This window comes from Colletotrichum higginsianum, chromosome 4 (assembly GCF_001672515.1).
Source record: "Colletotrichum higginsianum IMI 349063 chromosome 4, whole genome shotgun sequence".
Lineage (NCBI taxonomy): Eukaryota > Fungi > Ascomycota > Sordariomycetes > Glomerellales > Glomerellaceae > Colletotrichum > Colletotrichum higginsianum.
Window position 1 is genome coordinate 2,671,839 of NC_030957.1, and position 26,498 is coordinate 2,698,336.

The 26,498-nt window shown below is 56.1% G+C and overlaps 9 protein-coding genes across 9 annotated transcripts; 3 read left to right on the forward strand and 6 right to left on the reverse strand.

Annotated features, from left to right (window-relative positions):
• Positions 1–42: 42 nt before the first annotated feature.
• CH63R_06112 (ABC transporter) lies at positions 43–5,616 on the reverse strand (the record flags this gene model as incomplete). The annotated part of the gene is made up of 14 exons (XM_018301087.1): positions 43–259; positions 321–1,395; positions 1,466–1,530; positions 1,607–1,657; positions 1,732–1,803; positions 1,870–1,993; positions 2,065–2,445; positions 2,519–2,681; positions 2,738–3,465; positions 3,589–3,822; positions 3,913–4,192; positions 4,253–4,482; positions 4,561–5,116; positions 5,191–5,616. The coding sequence occupies 14 exons, from the start codon at positions 5,614–5,616 to the stop codon at positions 43–45; spliced, it is 4,602 nt and encodes a 1,533-aa protein (XP_018158937.1).
• A 1,558-nt stretch (positions 5,617–7,174) lies between these two features.
• CH63R_06113 (uncharacterized protein) lies at positions 7,175–7,513 on the reverse strand (the record flags this gene model as incomplete). Its single annotated transcript, XM_018301088.1, has 1 exon — positions 7,175–7,513. The coding sequence occupies one exon, from the start codon at positions 7,511–7,513 to the stop codon at positions 7,175–7,177; it is 339 nt and encodes a 112-aa protein (XP_018158938.1).
• A 1,761-nt stretch (positions 7,514–9,274) lies between these two features.
• On the reverse strand, positions 9,275–9,622 carry CH63R_06114 (uncharacterized protein; the record flags this gene model as incomplete). Its single annotated transcript, XM_018301089.1, has 1 exon — positions 9,275–9,622. One exon carries the CDS (start codon positions 9,620–9,622, stop codon positions 9,275–9,277), a length of 348 nt encoding a protein of 115 aa, XP_018158939.1.
• A 1,199-nt stretch (positions 9,623–10,821) lies between these two features.
• CH63R_06115 (uncharacterized protein) lies at positions 10,822–11,503 on the forward strand (the record flags this gene model as incomplete). Its single annotated transcript, XM_018301090.1, has 2 exons — positions 10,822–10,934; positions 11,026–11,503. The coding sequence occupies 2 exons, from the start codon at positions 10,822–10,824 to the stop codon at positions 11,501–11,503; spliced, it is 591 nt and encodes a 196-aa protein (XP_018158940.1).
• Positions 11,504–12,166: 663 nt separating this feature from the next.
• On the forward strand, positions 12,167–13,085 carry CH63R_06116 (uncharacterized protein; the record flags this gene model as incomplete). Its single annotated transcript, XM_018301091.1, has 2 exons — positions 12,167–12,379; positions 12,483–13,085. The coding sequence occupies 2 exons, from the start codon at positions 12,167–12,169 to the stop codon at positions 13,083–13,085; spliced, it is 816 nt and encodes a 271-aa protein (XP_018158941.1).
• Positions 13,086–14,251: 1,166 nt separating this feature from the next.
• On the reverse strand, positions 14,252–14,773 carry CH63R_06117 (EC43 protein; the record flags this gene model as incomplete). The annotated part of the gene is made up of 3 exons (XM_018301092.1): positions 14,252–14,410; positions 14,502–14,655; positions 14,718–14,773. The coding sequence occupies 3 exons, from the start codon at positions 14,771–14,773 to the stop codon at positions 14,252–14,254; spliced, it is 369 nt and encodes a 122-aa protein (XP_018158942.1).
• A 1,672-nt stretch (positions 14,774–16,445) lies between these two features.
• On the reverse strand, positions 16,446–16,862 carry CH63R_06118 (uncharacterized protein; the record flags this gene model as incomplete). The annotated part of the gene is made up of 1 exon (XM_018301093.1): positions 16,446–16,862. One exon carries the CDS (start codon positions 16,860–16,862, stop codon positions 16,446–16,448), a length of 417 nt encoding a protein of 138 aa, XP_018158943.1.
• A 796-nt stretch (positions 16,863–17,658) lies between these two features.
• CH63R_06119 (uncharacterized protein) lies at positions 17,659–19,839 on the forward strand (the record flags this gene model as incomplete). Its single annotated transcript, XM_018301094.1, has 12 exons — positions 17,659–17,804; positions 17,870–17,918; positions 17,975–18,049; positions 18,110–18,208; positions 18,284–18,408; positions 18,472–18,577; positions 18,643–18,903; positions 18,974–19,080; positions 19,145–19,269; positions 19,334–19,485; positions 19,570–19,740; positions 19,804–19,839. The coding sequence occupies 12 exons, from the start codon at positions 17,659–17,661 to the stop codon at positions 19,837–19,839; spliced, it is 1,452 nt and encodes a 483-aa protein (XP_018158944.1).
• Positions 19,840–22,877: 3,038 nt separating this feature from the next.
• On the reverse strand, positions 22,878–24,044 carry CH63R_06120 (Late sexual development protein; the record flags this gene model as incomplete). Its single annotated transcript, XM_018301095.1, has 2 exons — positions 22,878–23,627; positions 23,706–24,044. The coding sequence occupies 2 exons, from the start codon at positions 24,042–24,044 to the stop codon at positions 22,878–22,880; spliced, it is 1,089 nt and encodes a 362-aa protein (XP_018158945.1).
• Positions 24,045–26,498: the final 2,454 nt, after the last annotated feature.

Consider the following 26,498-nt stretch of genomic DNA (forward strand, 5'->3'; position numbering starts at 1 on the left):
TGGAACAAAAATAAGTCGAGTTGCATCGATTACAAGCCCATTTCAACCTTCCTGGAGCTTCCACAGCGAAGCAAAGACGCCGCCCTTCTCGAGCAACGTCGTGGGGCGGTCAAACTCGACAACCCGTCCGTCTTGAAGCGTGACAATCTTGTCAAAGTCAGCAACGGCCTTCAGGCGATGGGCAATGACGACAACGGTCCAGCCCTGGAATTCGCTCCGGATGAGGTCTTGGACGACTTGCTCCGTGGCCTGATCCAGACTATTGACGTGTACATGTTAGTAGAATACTCTTATTTCTACCAGGAACGCCAAAAGTTCACCTGCTGGTCGCCTCGTCGAGGAGGAGAACGCGTCTATTCCTCAAAACGGCCCTCGCCATGCAGAACAGCTGCTTCTGACCCGCACTCAACCAATCCGTCTTCAGATCCGCCTCCAGACCGCCCTTGTCCTCGAACAAGGCCTTGAGGCCTGTCTTGTCCAGGGCGGCCCAGACAGCGTCGTCGTCGCGGGCGTCGAAGGGATCGAGGTTCCGGCGGACAGTCCCTGGCAGGAAGAGAGGATCCTGAGGGAGCGCCACCAGTGACTCGCGGAGCTCATTGATGGGCACGCTCGCGATGTCGACGTCGTCGATCTCGATGGTCCCACTGGACGGGTCATGGAGCCTGAGAAGCAGCGCGATGAGAGTCGACTTACCGCTCCCCGTGCGGCCGCAAATGGCCACCTTCTCGCCGGGCTTTATCGACAGCGTGACGTCGCAGAGAACCTGGTGGTCGTCGTATGCCGCCGAGACGTTTCTAATGTCGATCTTCCCCTTGTCGGGCCACTCCTCGACGGCCACGGGAATGTCCCCGTCCCTGTCCTGCTCCGACGGCGTCTCCGCCTCAAACTCCCTGATTCTCGCGACGGCGCCCAGGCTGGTCTCCAGCGTGGCCCAGTTGTTCAGCAGCTCCGTCAGCAGCTGCCCGAAGCCCATGACGCTGACAAGCGCCACGCCGAGCAGGCCCGGGTCGATGGCGTCCCGCAGAGCGACGGCCAGGCCGACGAGCAGGACAGCGAGCCCGGCAACGGTGAGGTTCAGCACAAGGAGAAGCCATCTCTGCAGGCTGCCCATGGCGTAGAAGGCGCGCTGGGAGAGGTCGAGACGGGCGAGGTTCTCGGCCTGGCACTCGGCGGTCCGGTCCATGGCGCGGACGGTCACGAGGCCGGCGAAGGAGGCGATGAAATGGGAGAAGATGGGCGACTTGGTCTCGAGGTCGAGCAGGCGGACCTGACGCGAGGTCTCGAGGTAGACGCGCTGGATGGCGTAGAGGACGGCGGCGAGAAAGGGAATGGCGAGGGCGAGGTAGCCGGTTGCAACACAGGTAAGGATCACGTCTGCGATGGTTAGGGTGAGGCCTGCTGGGGTCAGTATGCGCAACCGTTGGCGTGAGTGAGATGGTTTCGGGAGGTATGGGGATGTCCGTACAGTCGAATGTGAGAAGGAAGGCGATTGGGAGCGGCAAGTCGACGAGGTTCATGTCCTGGCTGAACCTGAGAGTGAAAAGGTGTGATGTATCAGCGAATGCCCCGAGAGATGGTAAGTGAAATGGGCCAAGGATAGGGTTACCGGTTGATGACGACGCCAGTATCAGTCTTGACAAAGAACGACAGCGGTGCGCTGGATGATCTGTTAGTGTCCACCCCGAAAACACGGACAGTATTTGGGCATGTTGCCACCCTCAGGAGGCTCACGCGATCGCAGCCTTCAGGACGCTGAAGTGAAGCCCCTTGGCCGAGTGAGGGATGACGATGACGAAGAACCAGCTGGGCGACACACGGATCAGCACACTCTGCAACAGGCGACAAACGGGACGTGATGACTAGACTCACAAAATCTCGGCCGCGAAGGCCACTTCCGTCATGACGCCCCAGAGGATGTAGACGCCCGCCCACAGGCTCACGCTTTGCTGCCCGCCGCCCTCGTTGGCCGCGACCCAGAACTTGACCCAGAGACCTGTCACAAACGTCAGACTATCCATTACCCGCCAGAGAGCCGTTGGTTGGTGGGACACGAGGGTATCTTACGCTGCATGGTCCTGCAGAACGTCTGGATGAGCACCATGGCGAGGAACAGCGCGAACGACGGGATCCCCATGGATTTGATGTAGTAAAAGAGGGAGCTCGTGTTGGCGGCGCCGCGGGCCCTGGGGTTCGGCGAAGGCCCCGGCGCGCCAGCCGAGACGGGCTTGTCTCTCTGCGTGCCGTTCTGTTGCTTGGGTTGCTCTGCCTCCGAGGAGAGCTTATTATCGTCGTCATCAGCGTTGTCGGTGTGGCCGCTCTGCTGCGAGACGTGAAGCGAGCTGACGTATCCCCCGCTCTTGCTCAACTCCTCGTACGAGCCCCGTTCGGAGATGGTGCCGTCGGCGCCGAGAGCGACGATGGTGTCGGCCTGGCGGAGCCATTGTGCTGTGATGGGAGCAGTCAGGAGAAACTTCAAATTCAAGCTGATGAGAACAAATGGGTTGGGTGTGTGACTTACCATTGTGAGTAGCGAGGATGACGGCTTTATCCTTTCCGCGCAGGAGTCCCCCCGGGCCGAAGAGCGCGTGAAAGCACCTGGAGGCCGTGTTCGAGTCGAGGCCTTTGAGATTGTCGTCCATAATGACGACCTGCTTCCCACTGTAGACCGCTCTGGCGAGTGCCTTTGCGTCGTTGTCAGCACCGAAATCGGTTATTCGATAGGAAGTGGAGATCTCACAACACGGTGCCTCTGCCCGCCGCTGAGGGCCGCGCCGGAGGTCCCGACGAGGGTCTCGTCGCCCTGAGGCAGCAGGCCGAGGTCCTCCTCCAGCTGACAGGCCCGTATGACCTTGCCGTAGAGGCCCGGATCGTGACCGGCGCCGGAGCCGCCGCAGATGTTGTCCCTGATGCTCTGGTTGAGGATCCAGGGGTCCTGGTCGCAGTACGCCACGTCGGCGGTCGCGGTGTGGTACTCGACGCTTCCGGCGATGCGGTGGGTCTCGCCGACGAGGGACTTGAGCAGCGTGGACTTGCCGGAGCCGACGGGGCCGACGAGGATCGTCAGGGTCGAGGGGCGGATGTCGAGGTTCAGGCCGTGCAGGATCGGCTCGGCGGCGCGCCAGCCGAACGAACCGTCCGAGACGGTGATCAGAGGCTGAGGCCGTGCTGGGCTTTCCGTCGTCTCTCCGTCGTGGCCGCGTGTCGGGGGTCTCCGGGGCGTGAGCCGGCGGTAGTCGTCGCGCTTCTCCCTGACGAGGAACTCCTGGATCCTGTCGAGACACCCGATGGTGGAGCCGAGGTTGTTGGGGATCATGACGAGCTCGGTGACGGGGCTGATGAGGATGCCGAGCAGGCTGAGGGAGGTGAAGGCCTGGACGACGTTCAGGGGCGGGCCGCCGGACAGCTTCTGGACGACGGCGAAGGCGGCAAAGGTGATGGAGGGCGTCATGATGGAGGGGAATTGTCCTGGAAAGGCGTTAGGCCGAACAAAGATAGGGGCGAGGATGTCAAGAGAGTTCAGGGTGGAACTAGGGAAGGGAGGAGAGGGGGGGAAGGGAACAGGAGCGTCGGTTTAAACGAGACTCTCACCAATGACGATGTTGACGATCTGCATCCTGCGGAACCTTTTGGACTCGTCGAGCTCGAAGTCGCGCAGGCCCTGGATCTGGTCCCGGACGGTGGCGGACAGGCCGCTCATCTTGACGCCCCTGACGGAGCCGATGATGTCGGTGGTGATGCCGACGCGTCTCTGGATCGCCTGCATCCACCGGCGCTGGCGCGGGGGCACGAGCTGGCCGACCCTCATGCCGGCGGACACGCAGACTGCGGCCGATTCGTTAGCTTTTAGGCTTCTCTTGTATTTATATGTGTTCAAAGGGAGCGAGGATGATGGATAGAGGAACATCGACTCACGGATCGCCACGATGACAGGGGCCACGCTGACGCCGCCGAGCTGGCCGGCGAGGATGCGCAGCGCGATGGCCAGCTGGAGCAGGTTCGGGACGATGGAGAAGGACCACTGCGCGGCGACGTTGATACGCTCTACCTCGGTGCTCATGAGCGAGACGGCGGCCTGCGAGGTGCCCGTCTCGGCGCGGAGGGAGAGCATGGTCTGGTAGATGAGGGCGACGAGAGAGCCCCTGAGGCGCGTGATGAGGCGGTTGGTGAGCTGGCCGCAGAGCTGGGTGGATATCTGGTCCGGTGTGTGAGCGAGCAACTTTTAACCCTGTTCTTTGGGATGTGTTTGACGTACGGCGAGTCCGAGGTAGGTCACGGCGAAGGCGGCGACGAGCCAGGAGCCGAAGGAGGCGTCGGTTCCGTCTTCGTCGTGGTTCTGGATATACTGGATCGTCGTCTGTACCAGCAGCGGCTGCACGAGGCCGAAGCCGACGACGGCGAGGCGTGGGATATGGATGATGAGGACCTCGACCCAGAACGCACGCAGGACGGTCAATGCGAGAGCGTGACTGCGGTCCGGGTCCGCTGATGCGTTTGTGTCAAGCTCCGGTCAGCGACTTGTACTGTATCAAAATGGGGGTGGGGGGGAGAAGCTGAACAAACCTCTCTGCCATGCCGAGGACAGCTTGTTGAGGACCCTTTCGCTCGAGAGAGCCTCGTCCACCGGCTCAAGGTCGTCGACGGTGAGGTCCTTGCGCCAGCCGGACGACAGCAGCGGGAGGACCCAGAGCGCGAAGGCTGTGCCGAAGATGCCGGACGCCTCCTCGCGCGAGATGCGGCGCGCGGGGATGGCAATGACGGCGGCTTTGGAGCCCGACTCGGCGATCAGCAGGAGGGTCTTGATGATTAGTTGGACGGGGAGAAGCTGTCTGGCCTCGTCGTGGACGGGTCCGCCCGCGGAGAACCAGGCAGTCCGGAAGCGGGCCGCGTCCAGGACGATCGTGACGAGGAGGAACGTCTGCAGGAGTGCGGAGGGGGGGCGGGACTTGCTGTGCTCCAGGCGGGATACGAGGAGGAGCAGGAAACTGGAGGCGAGGGAGAAGGACCAAGATGCGACGGCGATGCCAGAGGTTGAGTCAGGAGGGGTGTTGGTGGTGGCAATCCAGACCAGGGAGAGCAGGGCTGCGAGCTGAAATGCCGGGAGGGCTTGCCAGAGGATCTGCGGATGCGAGTAAGCTTGCGGGTGGTTGGGGGTATCGTGAGTTAGGAACGGCAAAAGAGAGCGCAGCTCACCATCTTGCGCGTGAGGAGACGCGAGCCCTGGGGTGATTCCGGCCGACTCCCGGGCCGGAGGTATCCGAAGAGCCCGGAGACGAGAACGGCTGCGGCCGGCGCAACGGCGAGCGACGACGGGAACAGGAGGAACAGGACGACGGCGAGGATGATGCAGCCGGCGAGGTGGCGGGCGGCCAGGACCGAGCCCTGGGACACGACGGGCTTGCTCCACAGCCGGAGGCATCGGTGGAGGCCCCAGAGGATGGCAACGGAGCAAGGGACGATGCAGAGGAGGATTTCCTCGCGGAAGAAGCTGGAGGCGAGGGTTCCGCTGCATAGAGGAAAGCCGGGTGTTGCGGTGTCGGAGCATGCGGGTGTTTGCAGCAGGACGGTCTGCCCGGCCGTCGAGCGACGCGCCGGGGGAGAGAAGCCGAGAGCGTCCATTCACGGGGTCGGGTTGCGTCAGGACCTTTTGGCGTGTATCCGGAGACGCATCTGGGTTTTATTTGCGGGATGGGATTAGAGTCCTGTCAATGGTTTGGGTGTGAAGTTGGACTGAAGCACCTTATATCAAAATGTGAGAAGGGAGACGACGCGTCGTTGCTTTGCTGACAGGCAACCGACAAATCACAAACCTCTCTCTGCCTGGACGAGTTCGGGAACAGCCGGCAATGTTCCTTTGGCTACTGTGCCTCTATGTTATTCGCTGGGTTTGCTGACAGACCGTCATCCACCTGCCCTAAAGAGAACAGGCCGGGGGACCGGGAGGGGGGGGGGGGACCGGGGGGCTCCCTCGTCGGCACACGCCCGGCCGCGGTGGGGGGATTTCACCGGTCAGATGACGCCTTCGGTTCGGGAGGAATCGGGGGATCCTGGAGTAGAGTGCACCGACGGCGAAGGTGTTCTTTCCGGCTTCTGTTCGGGTAACATGGTAAGACGGCTTGACTGGTCGCCGGTTTCGTGGCAACGGAAACGAGATGTTCACGGTTACAATCGTATTAGTTGATTGGGGGTGGGGGTCGTCGAGTCCCTTTGGCGGCACTTCTGGGGGTCTTTCAAGCCGATCAGTTTCCGTCGTAGCCCGAGCAGTCGATTCTCTTGATTTGGAGCTATCAGTTTCATGAGACGTCAAGAGACGATGAGTATCGTTTGTTCAGGGTCTGGACGGTGAAAGGGGTTGAATGGTAGCATGGACGGCTTAGGCCTTGCCAACACTCAACAGGAATGGTCTTCATTACAAAGGCTCACACCTGCGCGGGGTTGCTCAACCTGTCGGTCATCAGCGCCGATAAAGGGTGATGGTGCTGTTGACAAATACGAATAGAGTCTCACGCGAGTCACAATGTATAAAGTGACAACAAACAAGGATACCCTCAACAACTGGCTGCATACCCAATGGTGTACTGAGATGAGTTAAACAGGTGGACATGATTAGTGGAACTATTGGTAAACTGTTCATGCTGTTAAAAGCTCAAGGGGGACAGCTTGCTAGTTGAATTTTGAGATGCGACAACGATACGTAAAAGACAAACACAAACGTACCTCTTTACACACCTAGCGACACAGTACACTTCAGCAGGGTTGTGGGAGAAGTGTGTCTTTACAGAGACACGCAGACGAATGGATACGAGTTTGGTGGCCACGCAGTGTATGCACAGAGAGTCCCCAGGAAGTCCAAAGAGGAGGACCTGTTGACCAAGACCCCGTACAGTTTTTGGTTTTGATAGACTATCGATTCCCTTGTTCCTTCACTCGAACAACTACATTGGACCACCTAGCTTTCCATTGCGCTCCACCAACATCCACATCCAGCGATGGCATCGCAACAAACCCCCTTCTCTCAACCCGTAAACCCATCTTGTCAATACCCCCCCTTTGCCGGGAAAAGCGAAAGGGCGTCTTACACAGATGGACCATGTACCTGGTTCCGACCCACGCAAGACTAGATCCTCCGCTGTTGAGCCGAGCGTTAGCGGATCCGGTGGATTGTGTTTGAACGTCCTTAGATGCAGCGGCGCAGGCTTCCGTCTCCTCTGAAGATAGGCGTCCTGCTGCCGCAGCCCGTGATGTCGTCTTCTCGCTGCTTGAAGGCGGCGTTCTTTGGGCAGTCCGGCGCGGGACAGGTAGGTGGCGGGCATGTGGGCGCCGGGCAGTTGCAAGCGGCTCCTCCTCCACCGCCTCCTCCTCCTCCTCCGCCGCCGCCGCCGCCTCCCCCAACGGGTACCCGGAGAGGGATGGAGATGGTGAGGGGCCGGATGACAATGGGCTTGAAGAACCAGAACCCTTCCGTGCTACCCGCGAGGACGGCGAGTGTAGCCAAGGCAACGGAGGAGACCTTCATGATGTTGCGGGAGAGTGGCGTTGGTGATGGTGAGGAAAAAAACTCTGTCACCGAGTGGCTAGTGAGAAGAGAGAGAGGTACCCGAGGATGGTCGGTTTCACGAAGAAAAGAGAGAGATTTGGTGGTGCTTTGGCCAGCCTATGGAAGGGGAAGACTCGACTATAACAACGATGGCAGACGCAGCTCGTATTTTTTTGAAACCCATCACCCCCAGATACCTCAACAAATTCTCCTGCGTGTGTGATAGCCCCAAGCCCATGACGGGACCCGGTGGTTTCGAGCGGCGCGATACATCGCATACGTCTCTCCCTTGCACAAGGCACTCTCCACAGGGGAACGAGGTCTTTGCACCCGGAGGGATATCTGTCTCTCGCTCAAGGTAGAAACCCCCTCGTGCAACCTGTAGTGCGCGTCAACATCCGTGCCAGCATCGTGCCGCATGTCTGGCCGACGCAGATCCGATGGGAGAGCATGACGCGGACCGGCAGTAGGACGTGACTACGCACCCGTAGTGTATGTTTCTCAGCTCGGTGAAACTCGTGGTTCAAAACTGTCTAGCTCGAGCAACCCTTTACGATTCACGAAGGGGTGTGGCACGTTTCAGTGCCTTGAGGTTTGCCTGTTCCTGGTGTGCTGCTCGCGGGGGTTGTCTATCCCTACGTTCCTCGGTGAGCGTCGTGGGGAAACTGTTGCGCCGACCGTCGCACTCTACGATCGCATGTGGGCTGGGCATCAAATCGTCTGGCTCTTTGAGATTCACGATCATGGTTGTCTAGCGGTGTCTTTGATGCAACCCATGTCCTCTCTCGGCCCGTGTCCCTCCCTCGGCCCGTTGGCTCTTGTCCAACCAAGCTCGTCGTCATGGGCTGCATCACAGGTCCTGATTTGAGTTGTCATCTCGTAGAATATATCCTCAAGCGAATTAGTGTGTTTCTGGAGCTATACGAGGTCTCTTCGGCCGTTGGCATGCCTTGGTTATGAAATTCCCTTGGCTCCCCCCGCAGGCCCTGTGCATATTGCCTTCATCCCTGTGTTGCAGCAAACCCATTAGCCCAATACGGGCTACTCCTTCGGGAACATTGCTACGCCACCTAGGCATGGATGGATCCTCTGTCTCAAAGAAATCTGGAGCTAGGCACCACATTGTGTAAGACGGCATAAGTGTCTCAGGTGGGCGAGAGAGGGCTGAGTTGACCTACGACTTGACGGCTTAAGGCGAGACAACATAGAAAACAGTCTTACTACCCCGCACTTTTGCCCAGACACCAGCTGAGATCTTTCTAGGGGACGGGATCTGATGCCAACGGGCCGAGCCGTCGTCCCTTGCAAGAAAGAGGTACTAATCACAAAATCGACTAACACGGTTCAGAAACACATTCGATGAACAGAAGTGAATAGCCGCTTTCAAGGCACGGGGTCTCCCATCTTGGACGTGCGTCATGCAGGGAAGATCATCGTCGAAAAGGTCAAGTCACGAATGTCTGGCCAACTAGGGACGGGTGTTGCCCGTGTTGTGCAACTCGATTCGTGTCTCCATCATGAACTGCACTCTTCTAACTGCGGAACAATCCAGCGCGTGTTATTCCCAACTGCACCCCCTCCTCCCTCCCTTTCTCACACTATCGTTGCAACCCCATATCCCCAGCTTCTCCCAACCACAATTCATACTGCCAGCTTTCCCTGACGCCCACGACACTCCGTTGTGGGCGACGACTTGCTTGCCACACATATGCCGGGTAGGGGTCTTGGTGAAAGGACCTTCTACCAATCACAGTCGTGGAACGACCCTCCCGCCGTGAAGAGAGAGTTCTTGCCCTGGGTCAGGCAGTAGTCGATATCACTGCCGTAGGGAGATGGGTCGCTGAGAGGGATGCACTGCGGCGCCGGGCAGCTCTGTCGGGCGCAGCTGGGCGTTGGACACGACTGTTGCGGCCCAGTGGTGGTGCCTCCGCCGCCGCCTCCTCCACCACCACCACCACCACCGCCGCCTCCGGGTCTGATTGTCAAGATCGGGAGGGGCAAGAAGAGGGGTCGGAAGAAGCAGAACAAGGCGTCGGACTGGCCGAGAAGGGCGGCAAGGGCGACGATGCCGGCGGAAGAGACCTTCATTGGGGGCGGCGAAGATGCTTGTCGTGGGGGGGGGGGATGAAAAAGGCTTCAAGAAGAGAGAGACGGAGATGTCGTCAAACACCGGGACGGTTTAGACAAGACGGTAAAGAGGTTGTAGATTTAGGAGTAGACAGACGAGACTGGAAAACTCAAGAACATCATACTTGAGAGGAATTCCTTTCGGCCGACCTCTGGAGGTCATGGGATGATATACCTCCAGCAAGGTTTTATGAGCTATTACCGGTAGGGGCAGTGGCGGCCGTCCTTGATCGCTTCACATACCTTGGATTATTCCGCCCTTGATCTCCATCCATCCGACATGATACTACCAAGATATCCCAACCCTCCCGAGCTCAACGAGTCATGTTCATGAGACGTACGTACAGTATTCACATCGCCCCTGTCGCCGAGTGACAACCGCGCCGAGATCACTGGTCCCACCCTTGTCTCACTCACGGCTCCTTGGTCGATTACAGCGTTGCGTAAGGGCGGCTCTTGAGAGCCGAAATTTTGGTGAGACATACGATCTCTCGAAACGCTGGGACAAGGCTCCTTGGGTCGACGCTTGGCACCAACCACTCATTCCATAGGCTCTGCACGCGAACGCATCTGGCGACCAGCAGGATTTGTCAACATGGTAGTAGGGACGGGGTACGTAGATGTGTAAGTGACCTGCAAGACCCGTTTCCCAACCATCATGCATACCGTCACATTCCCTACTTCGGCGATTTGTGAGGCGAGCGGGCTCTTGCTTCGAATCGTGCTCCATCGGCGCCTCAATTAACAGGAAAGGGACTCGAAACTTTGCTCCCGTACGGGGAAGGCGAGTGTCTCTCGTTGGATATGGGGCGGCCGAGACAAGCCGGGCAAGGGAGGTTTGTTCACCCTCGTCCGCGAGTGACACAGAAACAAATGCCAAGTAGGCGGCAGTGCCTGCGAGGGAGTTTGCAAATGCCGCGGACCCGATCACCAGAGAACGATGTTGACTTCATCCCCGAGCATGAAGGCCTGAGTTCATGAGTTTAGACAGACAACTCGTTGGAATCTCGTCTTTCTCAATTTTCTTATAAGCAGACAACGAGCCCCCATCTCCCTCTCTCTCTCTCCAGGCGAACTCTACCATAGGCTTTCATCTCCATTCAGACATCCTCAGCTAATAGCTCCAACATAGCTGGTTCAGCCAACTTCTCACCAACAAGATGGCCCCAACCTCCTCCATCATCTTCCTGCTAACCGCCGCAGGCCTCGTTGGCCAGGCGGTTGCCCAGACTACTTATGCCTGCCCTGGCGATGCCGGGAAGACCATCACAACGTAAGAAGCCTCTCTCTCCGAGCCCAGAAAGCATGCATACCTTTCGGGACGACACCGCCCGGACTAACATTCAAAACTTGACAAACTCCAGCGGCGGCAAGGTATACACCTTGAAGTGCGGCGTCGGAATCGAGGGGAGACCCCTGGAGGGCAATCCTTGTCCGTCGCTCGCCGAGTGCGCCACGCGATGTGCGAGCAACCCCCAGTGCGACCACAGCAGTCTCGACAAGTCTGGGAAGTGCTACTTGAAGGTCAATGACAAGGAGTTCAACCTCGCGACTCTTTCCACCTGGATCTTCAAGGAGCTTGCCCCCAGCACGCCCCAGACGCCTCCCGGCGGCAGCAACAGCAATACGGGCGCCGGCGGTCCTGGCGCTCAAGTCCCCATCGGCACCGGCGGCGGCGGCCAGAACACGGGCAACACGGGCAACACAGGCAACACAGGCAACACGGGAAACACGGGAAACACCGGCAACTCCGGCATCACGAGGCCGCCCACCGGAGAGGAGGGTGACAACTTGGCTTCCTACTCCTGCCCCGGAGACAAAGGGGCGCGCTACAGCACGTAAGTCTAGATGACTTCAGCCAGGGGAGGAAGTGTTGACTGCAGAAGCTGACAATTTCCTCGTCCAGGAACGGCATCGTCTATGAGCTTCATTGTGAGACCGGGCACTCTTTGGGTGCTTGGAGATCCGAGCCGGCCTCTTCTCTCAAGGAGTGTGCAGACATTTGCGCCAGAGACCCCGACTGCTTCAGCAGCGACTTTCACCGGAACAGCTTCTCCTGTGCTCTGAAGAAGGCGCCTGCCCAGCTGGCCGCTTGGGCGTCCGGTGATGCTTGGTGGCCTACTCAGTGCCCCAAGGCTCGGGCTGCTGTGGCCAACAAGGACCCCAAGGTCACGACAGACCTCACCTGCCCCGGAAGTGAGTGTGGCCCATCCATGCAGAGGCTTTGCCTCATATCTCTACCCGAGTAGTTGTTCCTGACGTGATTCTTCCCTCTGGCAGACGACGGAAAGATCTTTGAGGGATCCGACGGCACCTGGTTCTACCTCCAATGCTGCACCGACACCGATGCTGCCGTGATCCTCGACTACAAGACGACGACCAGCCAGAAGGAGTGCTCCGAGGAGTGCGTCAAGGACAAGAAGTGCAAGAGGTAAGGGTTATCCAACCGATGATGAAGGGTTGATGGGTGTGTTTGTATGCTATACTAACCACGACATCAGCTTCATGTACATCCCGACTCTGGCTCCCTCGACCGCCGCCCAGGCGAACTGCAGACTGTACGCCAACGGCAACTTCTCCAACTCCAAGGCAGAGGGGGCTCACTTCGCCTTCGTCACCGATCCTCCCACTAAGGAGCCCATCATCTCGGACGCCAAGCTGTGCTCGACAGAGTGCCCCGAGGCCGATGGCCAACTCTTTGTGACGCCCACAGGCCAGGTAAGCACACATACATAACCTGGCATCACGAGCCGCGATGTGACCTTCCGGCAGGAGACGAGTTGAGTCACCGGCTGACCTCTCCTCCTCCCCCCCCTCTCAGAACTACCAGATCTCGTGCAAGAAGCGCCACGGCACCTCGTACCTCAAGATCGACCGCCGCGGCTCCTTCGAGGCCTGTATGACGGCCTGCGCCGCCATGCCCGCCTGCCACAGCGCCGAGTTCGAGCCGCGCACCAAGAAGTGCTTCTACAGCAACAACCACAACGCGCCCGCCATCGACGCCGAGGCCTTCGTCAGCGCCCACTCGCTCGGCTGCTCCGGCGCCTGCTCCGGCTGCAAGAAGGGCTGCGACCGCCTCGGCGCCGACCCGATGCCGGCCGACGCCGCCGCCTGCGACGCCGACCACGGCAAGGTCCTCGCGGCCGCCGGCGAGGACTTCCGGCTGCAGTGCGCCCACTGCTTCTACAGCAACGGCGTCTGGACCGCCGCGGGCGCCAAGAACCTCGCCGAGTGCGCCACGGCGTGCGCCGGCGACGAGCAGTGCCACGCCGCGAACTGGCTCGTTGCCGCCGGCAAGTGTACGCACCATGGCCCCGCGCGAAACGGCGGGCAGAAGCCCTCCTTCGGCCAGTCCGAGGAATGCCACGCCATCGTGCCCCTCGATCGCAGCTGCGCCGACACCAGCACGCTCCAGCAGCAGTAGACGGCCGACGGGGGCCATGGGACTTTGCCCGACCCGGCCTAGAGACATACACGGGGATCATGGCTTCCTTGCTTGCTCGGCCGAGGGCAGACAAAGTTTGTGTGCCTCTCAAAACGCCTCACGGAGAATAACTCGCCTCCGTGATGTTCAGGGTCTCTTTTCAATTTCACAACAGTCATTGTAAGGACGGAAACCCATCCTGAAGCGGGGGGGAGTTGAAGATAGCCTTGTAAAAGTAGTTTGAACCCAGACCGAGAATCCATGCTTGATCAGAAAAGCCATCGACTGACAAAAGGCATTTACGTTATCGTTTTCCCACCTGTTACGTGTGTGTGCTGATACACAAAACGAAGACCCCGTGGCAAGTGGGTTCCTTTGTGTAAAGAGAGTTTATCGGCTAAGTACTCGGCTGAATGAATATCAGTTTACTTTATTTTGTTTTTGATCTTTCCGCATTTGCCATAGGTTCTTCCGGAGATTCCTGGTCCTGGTCCCGGTCCTCACTGACCTTGTATTACTATCAGTAATCGAACGCTGTCAAAAGAAGCATCGTCGTATGGTGAGACATGACACCACCATCACCACCATCACCACTACCACCACATCACCAATGCCGTGTCTCATCGCGCGTGCCAAGTGCCTAGTAGCACCTTCGTTGAGCACGCCATTCTGCTGTCCTACAACGCGAGAAGACAAACCCAACGTCACTGGTCCGTATCCTTTCTTTTTCCCGCCAAAAGACCCGGTGGCTTGTCTTCTGCGAGTGGTGAGAGTGATTTGACCACCGACATTACGATTTCTCGTCCAGCGCGCTAAAACCGAGCTACCAGGACAATTTTGGATAGAATTATGACTGTACAGTTAAGTTGTATACGTGAGCAATCCACCAATGAGAATCACCAAGACTTGACGGGCCACTCGGAGATGGAGAGAAGTTGCCCCCCATCGTAAACTGTATTGCCCACAGAATAAGAATGGGTCTTGTTCATTTTGTTCGAATTAGGAATACAATTCTGCTGCTTCAGCCTAAGGGGCCTCGCAGCACTTTGTTTTACAAGCTGGCTGTTGTTGTGATGTTCTGTTATGATTGTTGCCATCGTCAACGCCATCCATCCATCCATCCATCAATCCCTCCCTCCCCGACCTTGCAACCGAGTGACCTGACTCTAGTTGCTGCATTTCGATCCCACTTCCCCCCCGCTGGCGTCGTTTGAGAGGACTCCGGTGGTCTTGGCTTGTATGCACGCGTTCTTGAATTCCTTGCCGCCAAACCCAGAGACGTATCGCATCCGGCCCCCATCCTTCGGTGCAATTGTCGCACAAACCTAATCCCCGGAATAAGTAACATGAAAGCTTAAATTGAAACGGGGGGAGATAGGACATGTCCCGAAATTGGGGGAGAGAGGGGTAACTTACATGCCACAGCATTGTGGTATTGACGCTTTCCGGACTGTCCTTCTCAAAGATTTTCATTGTCGTCCGGTAGATTTCGCATGCCTTGTCAGTCAGGTCTTTGTGGGAGGCATTGTTCAACACGCAGTAGCACTTTGCGTGTTCGTTTGCGAGAGCACTATTCGCTGTTAGAGGCTCCGCTCTCCCAAAGAGCGAGGGTTGGGTCGAGGGCAGACTTACAATGGAAAGGTGACGAGTGCCAATGAGAGGTAGAAGTACAGCAGTCTCAGCAACATTGTTATCACTCTTAAGGACCCGGCCTTTGGTTTGATGAGAGAGAGGCAAGTCTTGTGAGAGCGAGGGCGATGAGAGTCTGGAACGTCGAAGAGAAAAAAAGGGCTGAATCCCACGAGTGATGGACGCCCTCTTAACTGCCGTCATGCTGGTCACGGACGGCAGGCCTGAGCCATACTTATCTGTCTATTCCACGTTCCCTCGAGTGCGCGTACGGGCCCATTCCAGGCCGTGGCTGGGTTTGATTGCAATCTCCATAGCTGTACGCAGAGTCTCGAAATAGGATGGTCCCTGACGCGGCTGAGTCGACAGGGGAAATAAACTAACGACATGTCGGGATCATGGCTACTCCAAAATTGTCACTCCTGCAGATGCCCCAGCCAGACAGCAAACTGATTCGTGCTCTCGTCGTATTCGACACGCCACCCCCGACCAATGTTATCGTCGGCATGTGGCCTTACGATGCTACCTCGATCAAGAGACGCGGGGTAAGACGGGAAGATGACCGTTCGTCGTTCGAGAACCTTACGGAAGAGATAGCATTCTTGGTGGGGCGGGCGCGCGGTGCATGGCCGAGCTCGACGTTGTTGCGCGAGTCAACACGAACCGACTGGGCCGAATAGCCCGCCGATCATAACGCTCCAACTGTTTGATATAGAAGAAATAGAAATATGTCGCACCCAAGTCGCCCTATTACGCCGGTGCCAACATTGATCGACAGGTCACACGACCCAATATGACGATAGCAAGCCCCGACAATTGCTCCGCAGATTGTCTTGATGACATCGGTCTGATCCATAGTCGAGCGGCCGACGACGACGCGTGACACGCCAAGGCAGCTATCCTGCCCACGGGGAATCGTAACGTTTCGATCATGAGCCAACACCAGCCTCGCTTGGCTATCTCCATCAGCTGCCTCCCCAGAAACGGGAATTACTAGAGCAGGCCGTTATAGGTGAGCGATTCAAACATCTTGGCGCGAGAGGAGGATCAAAGCTGGAAAACAAAGCTTAATATTGCTAAAGTCGGAAATGGGATTCGTACGACGCAAACAGACAACCTATTAGCCTAATCTATTCATCCGTAATTTGACTCATAGTTGAATCAAGAGGTAAATATAGGAGATATAAATAAATTCATAAAAAACGAGTGATTTAAATGGGTGATGAAGATAAGTGATGGAAATGAGTGTTGAGAATGAGAAACAAAAATGAGACACAGAAACGAGAAATGGAAAATACCGCCTCAAAACGAAATGTGAAAACAAAATGTGAAAACAAAATGTGAAAACAAAACGTGAAAACAAAACGTGAAGACATGAAATAAGAACAAAAGATAATTTCAATAGGTAAGAGCATTCAGCTGCTTGCTAGATATTAAACAGTCTTGACTTTGAAACCTCAGATCATTAAAAAAATATGAAAAACCGCTGTGAATTACCACAACAACCTGATTATGGAAAAGTTGACTCCTTAGTTTACATGAATTGATGATTTATCCCTTAGAAAAATGATAGCCCCTTTGTGATTTGAACCCCCTTTCCCAGATAGTTGACCATGGTTACCATCTCAGTATACTGTGAATCATACATCCGAAGCAATACGACCTGTTTTGCTGTCAAACTCCTGTGGCAAAGGTTGCTGGCAAGTCAAGCGAAGAGCACTCACATTCCACTCAGGCCGAGTTGTCTTGAACACACCTGTTCAGGGGCTCCTCATTGAAGTCGTGGTTTTTGAACAGGTACGCTCCCCAGCCCTCCCACCCAGTAACGACCTTGTCGTCGGGCAACGTTTTGCAACTGCTGGGGTCGATGCCGATGCGGAACTTGAACGGCTGCGTGTCGTTACCAAAGGTGACGTTCGTAAGAGCTTGGATGTTGCCGTCGGAGTCCTTCGAGTTCTCGACGCTGCACTTCGTGCCGGGATATAACGGGCCGCTGAGACCGCACTTCACGGCCCCCGCGGGCTCGTCCCAATTGAGCCACAGCCAGTTGTTCTCGGCCCAGTAGTCACTCCAGCAACAGCTGTCGGCTACAGCATAGGTGATGTATGCCGAGGAGGTGAGTAGATGAATGAAAGGGGTAGATCGCATGATGAGAGATTGGGGAGCTTGCAACAGGAGGTCTAGACGGGGCTTGAGGATTGGACTTCTGCGGTGGTGTCTGATTCTTTGTAGATGCTAGACCGCGCAACACGCTGACCGACCCTACCAGCGCCGGAAGAGATGAAGGAAATGGGATGAACAGTTCCGGATGGGGAGCGATCGTAAAAGAATAAGGTTGACCAAGGGACGTTCTAGCTAGAGCCACAGCTGCCAGTTACAGCGATATCATGTCCCAGGGCTTGAGGGAAGATCAATCAACCCCCCTCCTATCTGCCCCCTCCCCCCCTTGTATCCGGCCCTCATCGGAAGACTAACGAGGGCCCCCCAACCCAGAGGTATATGTTGTTGAGTTATAGGACTTTTGTCGTATGCAATTTATTTCAGGTACACTGCCTTTCCCAAACCCGAAAATTGCTTGCCGATCCTATTGCGGCACTGATTCATGCCTTGTGTCAACACGGCCCGAGGAGTCAGGATGATACTTGGAGGAAGGCCCTTCATCAAACCTTGTTCCTATGTGCCCGGCCGTAAACTCAGGCACCGCTTGCGGGGAAGCCGATGTCATGCGAGCACGCTCCTTAATTGGAACGGCGACCGGAGGGCCGTCGTTGACAATGGAAGACCGGAGTTTGTCCGCGTTCCCAATAACTACGCCCTGGAGTCTTGCTGTTTCCGCCGCCCGAGTTGTTGAGGATCCGAGCCTGTCGTCTGAACTTCACTTCCGCTCGTTTCTTCTTTTTTTTTTTTTTTTGGACTGCAGCTTCTCACAAGCGCGGTAATCATAATGATTCTCTGGAATCTCGTCACTCTTTTCTCTCTGGCGGCCGATGCGTCGCCGGTTGCACTCGTTCAGCCCAGCGGGGAAGAGTCGCAGGCGTTGGCGCTTCGCCAAGTCACCGTCGACAAATGTTCTCCCTCCTCGCCAGATGGGTATGGCGTCACCACCGCAACGAGGGAAATCCTTCTCATTCGTCAACTTGCTGACACTGAAACAGAATCCAGCCGGAATGCTGGCAGGTCTTGGAAGTGAACAACCACCTGAACGTATGTTTGGAAAATTATCCACCCTGGGAATGTTTCCGCTCTAACAACGCTTCCAGGACTGGTGGTCCAAGAACTCTGAAAGGTGCAAAAAGGCAAACAAAGGGTTTTCCCAATGCTACTTGGACACGGCGGTATGCAGGCAGCCTTTTTCAAACCCCTGAAGTCTATCTTGTTTCTGACTTGGGCCGCAGGGGCTGATCACATGGAGTTGCGACTTCATTTCCCTCAACGGGTGCACTCCGCCACCCAGCGGGCAAGACGACGAGTACGCGTCTTATCAGGAATTCTATGTGAGTACTGCCCCCCCTCCTGCGCACTACGGGTAGTCACTAACTGTCGAGCAAGGTTATCTGGAACATTTACAGTCAGCTTGTACCGAAACGTCCTCTTCTCTGAGAACACAAACGCTGACGACTGTTCCTATCCTAGCGATCAATCTCTTCTGGACCAACTATCACCAGGCGCTTATGCAAGGCCAGGCAACTGCCATGTATGTTTTTTTTCTTCTTTCCTGTCCAGCACTCTCTCAACACGATCTGACACATCGGGACAGCGGTGCGGTGGCCGAGATTGTCAAAGTCGTTGCCCCTCCCAAGACCAAGAATGCCAAGACGCCGCTCTTTGCTCCCATCTGGGCCATCACAACTGGCCAGCTAGCTGTGAGTAAAAGCTTCCATCGCTCCAAGACCACAGGAGGAGAACTCTGACGCTCGTGGGCACCAAGATGCTATTCCCTCCCCTCGGTGCTTACGTGTATACGAGCATGGCCCTCGCTTCTGTCCTGGGTGTTCTCGGCGGTGGTGCTGGTTTGGTCAACCTTTTGTTCCCCCCAAAGCAGGTCAACCCAGTTCCGTGGGAAGGGCTTTCGGCCGCCTTGTCCGAGCACGTGAACGAATACCAAAAAAACGTCGGGGTGGCTTTGACTGCGATCCAAACCGACTTCGATAAGTTCTACGCCATGACTTCGAATGGCGGCTTCAGTCAAGTATGTCTGGGAAAATGCTTGTCCCCCTAGCGAGTCCGTAGACAGCGCACACTGACTGGACATTTCACAGAAATTCAGGACCAATCTCCCGGAAAACACCGACTTCATGTATCACAACCTTCTCAAGTGGACTCTCAACGAGGCGCTTGAGGGGATGGAGTACTTCGTCGTGAAGAAGTGAGTCTAACCCGCTTGCCAAGCCGTCTTTTATTTTCTACGCCAGCTAAACAGCAGTGCGCAGTCCCGGCGTTGATCCGCGCAAGATCCCGATCGATCCTTACGACTGTACTAACCTGGACCAATTCAATACTTGTGGCCCGATTTGGTACGATGGTAGAGATTCCTACGGGCTTGCCAGAGCCAATGGTATGTTCCCCGAACCCGCACGCATCTCCTCGTTTGTTAAGCCAGTCTGACACGGTTGTAAAAGACATCGGCATGGACCGCATGAAGGAAATCTTGGACGTCGCCTTCGCGAAGAACTGGACGACGCCGCAGGAGCTGTACATTGACTCGCAGTCATGCCGCGGGAGGAACGGCTCCGAGGCGTTTGATGTCAAGGACCTGACGCTGAGCTGCGTGGTAAGTGGCCTTCCCGTGTACCTGACGTATTCCTGTCGCGCAGCTTTCATTGGGACTATGCGGCTGACGAACCTCGATCCTTAGTCCAACCTCCCTGTGTGCGAGTTCAACTTCGATTTCAATCCGTTTGAGGTAATGGACACCCGTTACAACCCACCGCAGTTCACGAATTGCCCGAACATGAGGGGGTACGGTACTCCTGGTCTTTGGAGCAACGAAGCTGGGGTTCCACTCACGTACCTGGGTCCCTTTTTGGTGAGTGAATTCATTAGTTGGTTTGGGCGGGATTACGAGCTGTGCTAATGCAATATCGACCAGATGGTCGACGTGATTTACAACGAGAAGCAGGGCTGAGTCAAGATGTATCGCGGCGGGGCCACCAGATCGGAACATGTCTGACGAGGCTTTCGGTATTGTATGATAGGCAGAAAGGACAACGACTCGGTCAACGAAGTCAAAGCATCTTGGAACTTTGGGAAACCCGTGAGCGGCTGTGCGGGAAGTACAGTAGTAGTCGCAAACTGCATGGAACTGAACCTGGCGCCAGCTTGTATTCAAAGACACAATCTCTGAAAAACGAAAACAGTTAACCAAACGAAACGACTCGGAACACCTCTTAAATAAGTAGTTTACGAATGGTACCGAGACTACCTTTGATCCCATGGAAACATAGTGTGTTGATATGTTGGCCCAAGATGGCCTGTGTCGCTAGTCGTGCAACTTCGGCTCAAGATGATGAGTGTGAATTACTGTCTATGGTCTCTGCGGGTGATTGGGTAGTAGAGAACCGAGTTGTGTCGACGGGGATGCAACAGGGAGTGGTGCATAGAGCATCTGAGCCTTTGCATCTGCGTAGCTATAGAAATGGGCTGGAAGTCAAACGTTATTCAGCGCAAGAACTGGTACAAGAATACTGTTGAACTGGGTTGCTTCCTCAGGATCAGCTTGGGCCAGGGAGTCTTCCAAGGTAGATAAGATCTTTTCATGACGTTCAACTTGTTAAGTATAATGTTAACCTGCAAACAGAATGTAGATCAGAGAATATTGCCGGAACTTGCAGCACGTTTCTACTCTAGTAGAAGTTGATTGGATACAAAGACCTTCGGCTCTCCTTTATGATTGGTTGTTTTCGCACCTAGAAAATATCTCAATCGGAAGACGTAGTTAGAAGATGACTTGAGGCTCGGTCTAGCAATCCGGGCTACGTCCCAGCTTGACATGCAGCCATCTCTCGTAGAAAAGAAACAACTCCTCTGAAGCCAGTTTCAAACAATCTACACAATTCCTCACAACTTGATGGTGTGCAGCAGGTTTCGTCTATTGCAAAGCTAAGAATGTTAAGCGGCATTCTTGGAACCCCAACATCGAAACATAGAAAGCGCAATAGCTAGCCAATTCACTGCTGTCGGCGTTGAAGCTACTTGCGATTGTAACCTCTTGATCAACAAGAGAGCCATCCATTATACCCTCAACCATCAGATGGTGTCAAGGACACAGAACATACCCCGTAGGCGAACCCCATTCAAGGTAGGTCAAGGCAAAAGACTAAACAGAAGTATTACTTTGGTCTTGTTTTCCGTCTCATACGATGGGCCATCCGCTTCCGGCTCCATATTTTGAGTTGGTTTAAACAGAACTCCAACAACACACACCAACCAACCGTCGGCCGTTGGCCGGCCCCCCCTACCTGGAGAAATACGTAGCGATCCACCGGCCCAGACCGCGGAGAACATGATTTTGAGTTTTCAGCACCGCGAATAAACTTGTTGCCAAGTGTTTACCACCTTGAAGATTTAACCTACCGGCGCTGTTGCCCCATACTTTGAACTATGAGCTCGGTCTCTGCGCCAATCACAGAGGTTCCATTGCTAAGGGGGTGCTAATCGACAGACTTGCCGAAGCTCTTTTGACTTTTGAGTCTTCTCTTCAGGTCTTGTGAAGCAGTCAAAGGGTCCATTCCACTGGACAAAAGCGGCTGATTCCGAGTCGACGGCTTCTACATGAGACGTGCCCCTGAGCCTGTCCCAATATGAGGCCGAAGTCAAAGGTCTACACAGCCACCCGACCAATCTTGCTCCGCTCTCACTTCGGCCGATAGGTCGGGTGATTGATATCTGGCCTTCACCTCTTCGTCTTCGATGTTGTAGAGAGGCTCTTCTTTCCGCTTGTTCAACACACTGCGAGTAAGCAAGCGGGTAGTGACGAATGGTCAGACACGGGTAACTGCCACCTGATAAAACGGGCTCTCGAACTGCTGTCACGCGGCCGATCAGAGCGCCAACCAGTCCTCCGCCGTTGACCGGGCTCCTCCGGGTGTTCCTTTGTTCGGCAACAGTGACTACCGAACCCCTGAGTGAGCCTAATCGACTGGTGCCCCCCCCCTTTGCCGGGTCATCCTTTCGCTCGCGACTCGATCTGCTGCGCTTGCAGTGGACGTCCGAACTGTCGAATGGCACCCCTGGATCCGATGTTTTGGTAGCATCTGAGACGGGATGCGTGACAGGGCCCTACCGTAGGCAAGGTCCGCGGCCTGCGTCTGCAACTAGCGAGATGGTCGCTTTTTGGGTTCTCGACCCGATTCGTGCTCAGGTATCGGCCGTGTTGTCGATTGCGTGTGGTGTTGTGAATGGCGGGCTGAAGAGATCTCTAAAATCTCCATAACCTGGATTGAGCCGGAAGACATGGATGGGGGGTACATTGAGGTTCGGGAAGCTTTTGCAACCAGCGTAGATGCACGCAGATGGCATCATCATTGACATGCTAACCAATGGGGAACTGTACATCGGAAAACTAAATCTCGTATCCGGCTTCAACGAGTGAATACTCATCAGGATAATCGCGGCTCATTTCCTTCTTTAGGTCCAGATGCGGCCTTGCGTCGGAAAAACCATCCGTGGTTGGTTGAATGGCTACTCATCCGATGTTATCCAACACACCGCAGTCAGTAGTAGCGTCATAGTTTGGTGACTTGTGTTGTCCGCTGTTGTCTAAAGGGGGTTCGAGAACCGAGGAGATGTAAGGAGGGGGTGGCATCTGCTCAGAGCTGACAAGAGGTCCGTATGCATGCTTGAGTCCAAGTCCGTTTTGATCAGCCTTGAGAGGCGTACAGACTGTGAGTCTTTGTGAGCGTGGTGATTGAACAATATTTAGTATCACTTTTCCATTCCGTTGAAAAGACTCTCAAGTGGGATGGGCGTCTTATAAGATGGATCGATTGAAGTTGACAACCATTAGTGATCGCTGGAAACCATTGCTAGTCTATGCTTCTAACACCGTAAACGCCGCCGGCCCGGGATATCATCCAAACGTTTTGCCGAATGCTCTGCCTCCATGTCACCGCGCTGCCACAAACAAGCACGAAACCCCCCCCCCTTTTCAAGCACATTGTTCGCTCACTTGTTGACCTGAATCAATCCAGGCCCTGCCAGGGTCGCCTTCGGGATGTCGTCCGGGTTGGTGAACTTGCCCTCGTAGGTCAGCGCGGCGATGGACAGGCCGTACATGCTGTTCTTCTCAAAGGGGAACTCGGCCTCGAAGGCGATGCGGGCGCCGTCCCACTGCGGGTTCGTGACGGGCACGCTGAGCGGCACGTTGAGTCCGCTCAGGTAGGTGACGAAGAGCGGCGCCCTGTCCTTGCCGAGGAAGCGGCCGGCCGTGACGATCTCGCGGAGGTCGACCTCGAACGAGAGCATCTGCGTCCGGGGCTCGACCTCGCCGGCCTTTGCCATCTGGGCGACGTTGAGGGGCGCGAAGGTGGGGATGTCGATCTGGGACATGCGGAAGGGGCACGAGTCCTTGACGACGAAGGTCTGCAGGGCCGAGAAGGCGAACGGGGCGATGGAGGTCGTCAGGAAGGGCTGCGAGGAGGGCGGGCGCGCGAGGACGCTGCGGTAGAAGCCGTTCTGCTCGCCCTCCTGGCCGATGACGGCGCTGACGGCGCGGACGGGGCCGGCGTCGCCGTTCTTGGCGAGCAGCTGGTTCGCGTCCTGGAGGGTGCCGAGGACGACGGAGGTGAAGGTCTCGGCGAGGGCCACTGCCTCCTTGAGGCTGTTCGTCGGGAACTGGTACTGGCACGGCGGCGGCGAGAAGGCCTTGAAGTGGTCGAGGACCCCCTTGGCGTCGAGTGCGTGCAGCTTTTCTTGCTGTTACAGAGTGTCAGTCCCCACCCCCCCAATACGTCCGCAGTCCATCAAAATAAAGGTTGCATATCATCAACGTACAGCAACGACGACCTTGAGCGCTTCCATCATCTTTTCCTTGTCTGGCGTCTCCCAGCCTGGCCCCCCGTTGGTGACGTTCTCCAGCATGGAGGTGAAGAAGGCGACCTCGAACTGCTCGTTGAACTGGATGAGCTGGAAGGCCGTGAGGCTGCTCGGCTCGAGCTTCGGGGGCGGCGCTGAGTTGGGAAGGGAGCCACGGGCGTCGGTCTCGACCAGCTTGATCTCCTCCGGGGTGACCGGGAGAACGGCACCGAAGCTTCGGCGTTCGAGTGGGGCCGCAGCGGAGATGGACGCGAGCATCGCGGCGGCGGCCGCCGCGAGAGTAATCGTCAGCTGCATGGCTTTTTTTCCCCTTCTATAATTATAGGGTCACTACTCCTCGATGAAGATATCGATAGCAAAAGTGTTATCAGATAATGTGCAAAGGAAACTCGGAGTGTTTAAAAATATATATAAATTGTAAAAGGTACAAGGGGAAGCGAATTAAATGTAGGGGAAGAAGCAAGCACAAAACATGTCTCTTGGCAAAACCACGCTCTGCTGCAGGAGGGGGAGGAGGAAGACGTGGGTGACATGGGTACTGGGGTGACCGGGACGAACTATTATACTCTCGATGAGTATGTTTCGATGCGCCGTCTTGAAACCCGTTTCTCACTTGGCGCACGTGGACCTGCGACTCTCTGGGGGGGTGGGGGATGCGCAGAAACACTTACAGACTCTCTCTCTCTCACACACACACACATACATAACCACCCTACGCCTCGGTCTCATCAACTCTTCTTTTGCACCCAAGCGTTCCACGGAACGATCCTGGGCCGAAGGAACCACCTGCACACTGCCTGATCAAGGTAGGGCTGGCCTCGGCAGGGCATCGCACCGCTTGGCCCAAACCGGCAACGCAGACAAGGGATGGCCTTGATGACGTCTCTTTGAACGGACGGAATCTGCTCTTTGGTTTGCATCATCGTTCTACCAAGACAGGAAATCGAAGGATGGCGCCAGGGTATAGAGACGAGCGACAAATGCCTTGTCAGGTAAAGAGTCAAACAAGCCAAGTCTCCGTTCCCCTCCTCCTCTCGTGAACATTCCGTCAGTCCGCCAGTCAGTCACCAGTCAGTCACCAGTCAGTGTCGCCGTTCTCCATTGAACGAACCTGACACGTTTTGGAAGTCCTCTGCCGGACATGTCTCGATGCGTCAAACGGCCCTTCACCACGGGAGTGTTTCCCCTCCTTGTTCAAGATACATGCCAAAACGTTGCGGCTATCACTTGCCGAACCACACACACACACACAACCCGTCTGTCTACTGCACACGAACGGCGTTAGAACGTACGCGAGTACAGCGTTGAACCCAGCCCGTGCCTTTCCCGTTCGAGTTTAACGGCCTTTACGTTTCCCGCCGTCTCGGAGTTCCCCTACCCGCTCCCTCGCCAGTGACAACATCACCAGTCGGAAGAGCGGGAGAATCGCTAATAGCAGCAGTAGCAGCCGAGTCGGGAACGTAACCGTTCCTCCTCGTACCCGAATCAGTATTCCACTCATCCCCCAATTGCTACAAGAAACGGATCCTTGATGCGCCCGCCTTTGCATACTCGAGGACGAGGAGGTCTTTGCGTCGTCGCTTGGTCCCCCTCCTCCTTCTTCTGTTCCTCTGCAAAACGCGCGACGCCCGTTCGCGAGCGCCTCACCATCGTCCTGTTGCCGAGTTCCGCCCGGCCTCCCTTTCCCTGCAAGTCGACCTGCGCCCGCCCGCCCTCAAGAGCGGTTCGCTATAGCTCTCCGCGTGAAGCATCTCCCTGAGGCTGTGGTGCTGCACGTGTGTCGTTTTCCGGCGCCGACGTTGGTATCGGCGACATCGTCAGTCTTGCCAAAAGCCCGATATCGACGTCGTGGTCATCTTCTTGGCATGAGCCCGGGCAGGAGTCGTCTTAGCGGACTGACGGGTGATACTCTAGAGCCTCTCACACCCTGCGCTGGGAGCGAAGTCGTGATGGGCAACGACGGCGACCACCTTCATGCCGAGGCATCTCTGAGATGGCGGCTAGTCCTTGATGCGTCTGATGCTGGCGTTGAAGAAGGCCATGATGTTGATAGGTGGCACATCGGATCTGGCGAATGCGGCGTTGATGGATTGGGCTCTGATGCACGTTGGCTAGACTCCAGACTCAGGCAACCGAGGTTAACATTGCTCATGGCAGTCAACGACTGGTAGTTGCTGTCGGGGTTGGTCTCGTTGTCAAGGCTCGAATCAGAGTCTACGTCTACGTGCCCCGTCTCGAGATATCAGTCGATGTATTGCTCAAGCGTCGTCGGAGGGGGAGGGGGAGGAAGGGGGGGGGGGGGGTCAACATCGATTTCGACGTGTGATAGAGGTTGGACGAAGCCCGCGGCATTTCCGCTTCGGATTCGCGTCGGATGTTGGTCCCTGTCCTCTTCTTGTGACCGAGAATATGTTCCCCCTCCCCCATCTCAACACCAGACCAAGTATAATGGAATGTGGACCACGTTACACTCTGTAACCCTGGGTTTGTTTGACTGCATGGAGAAAGGGAAGGAAACGGTCCCAAAGATGATGAGATAGACAAGGAGCACGGTCATTGCATACAACTCATTTTTGCGCAGGCTTTGCTTCCGTCTCTGCATCCTTGGCAGAGGTTGTGAGTCGGTTTCATGATTCATCTCTCTCGCAACTCTCACGCCGCCAAGAAGGCGAAGAGAAACCCCAGCCGCGATCTCCTCCCCCTAACACCACACGCGCGCGGTGATGAGCACCTTAAACGTAAGTTGATCTG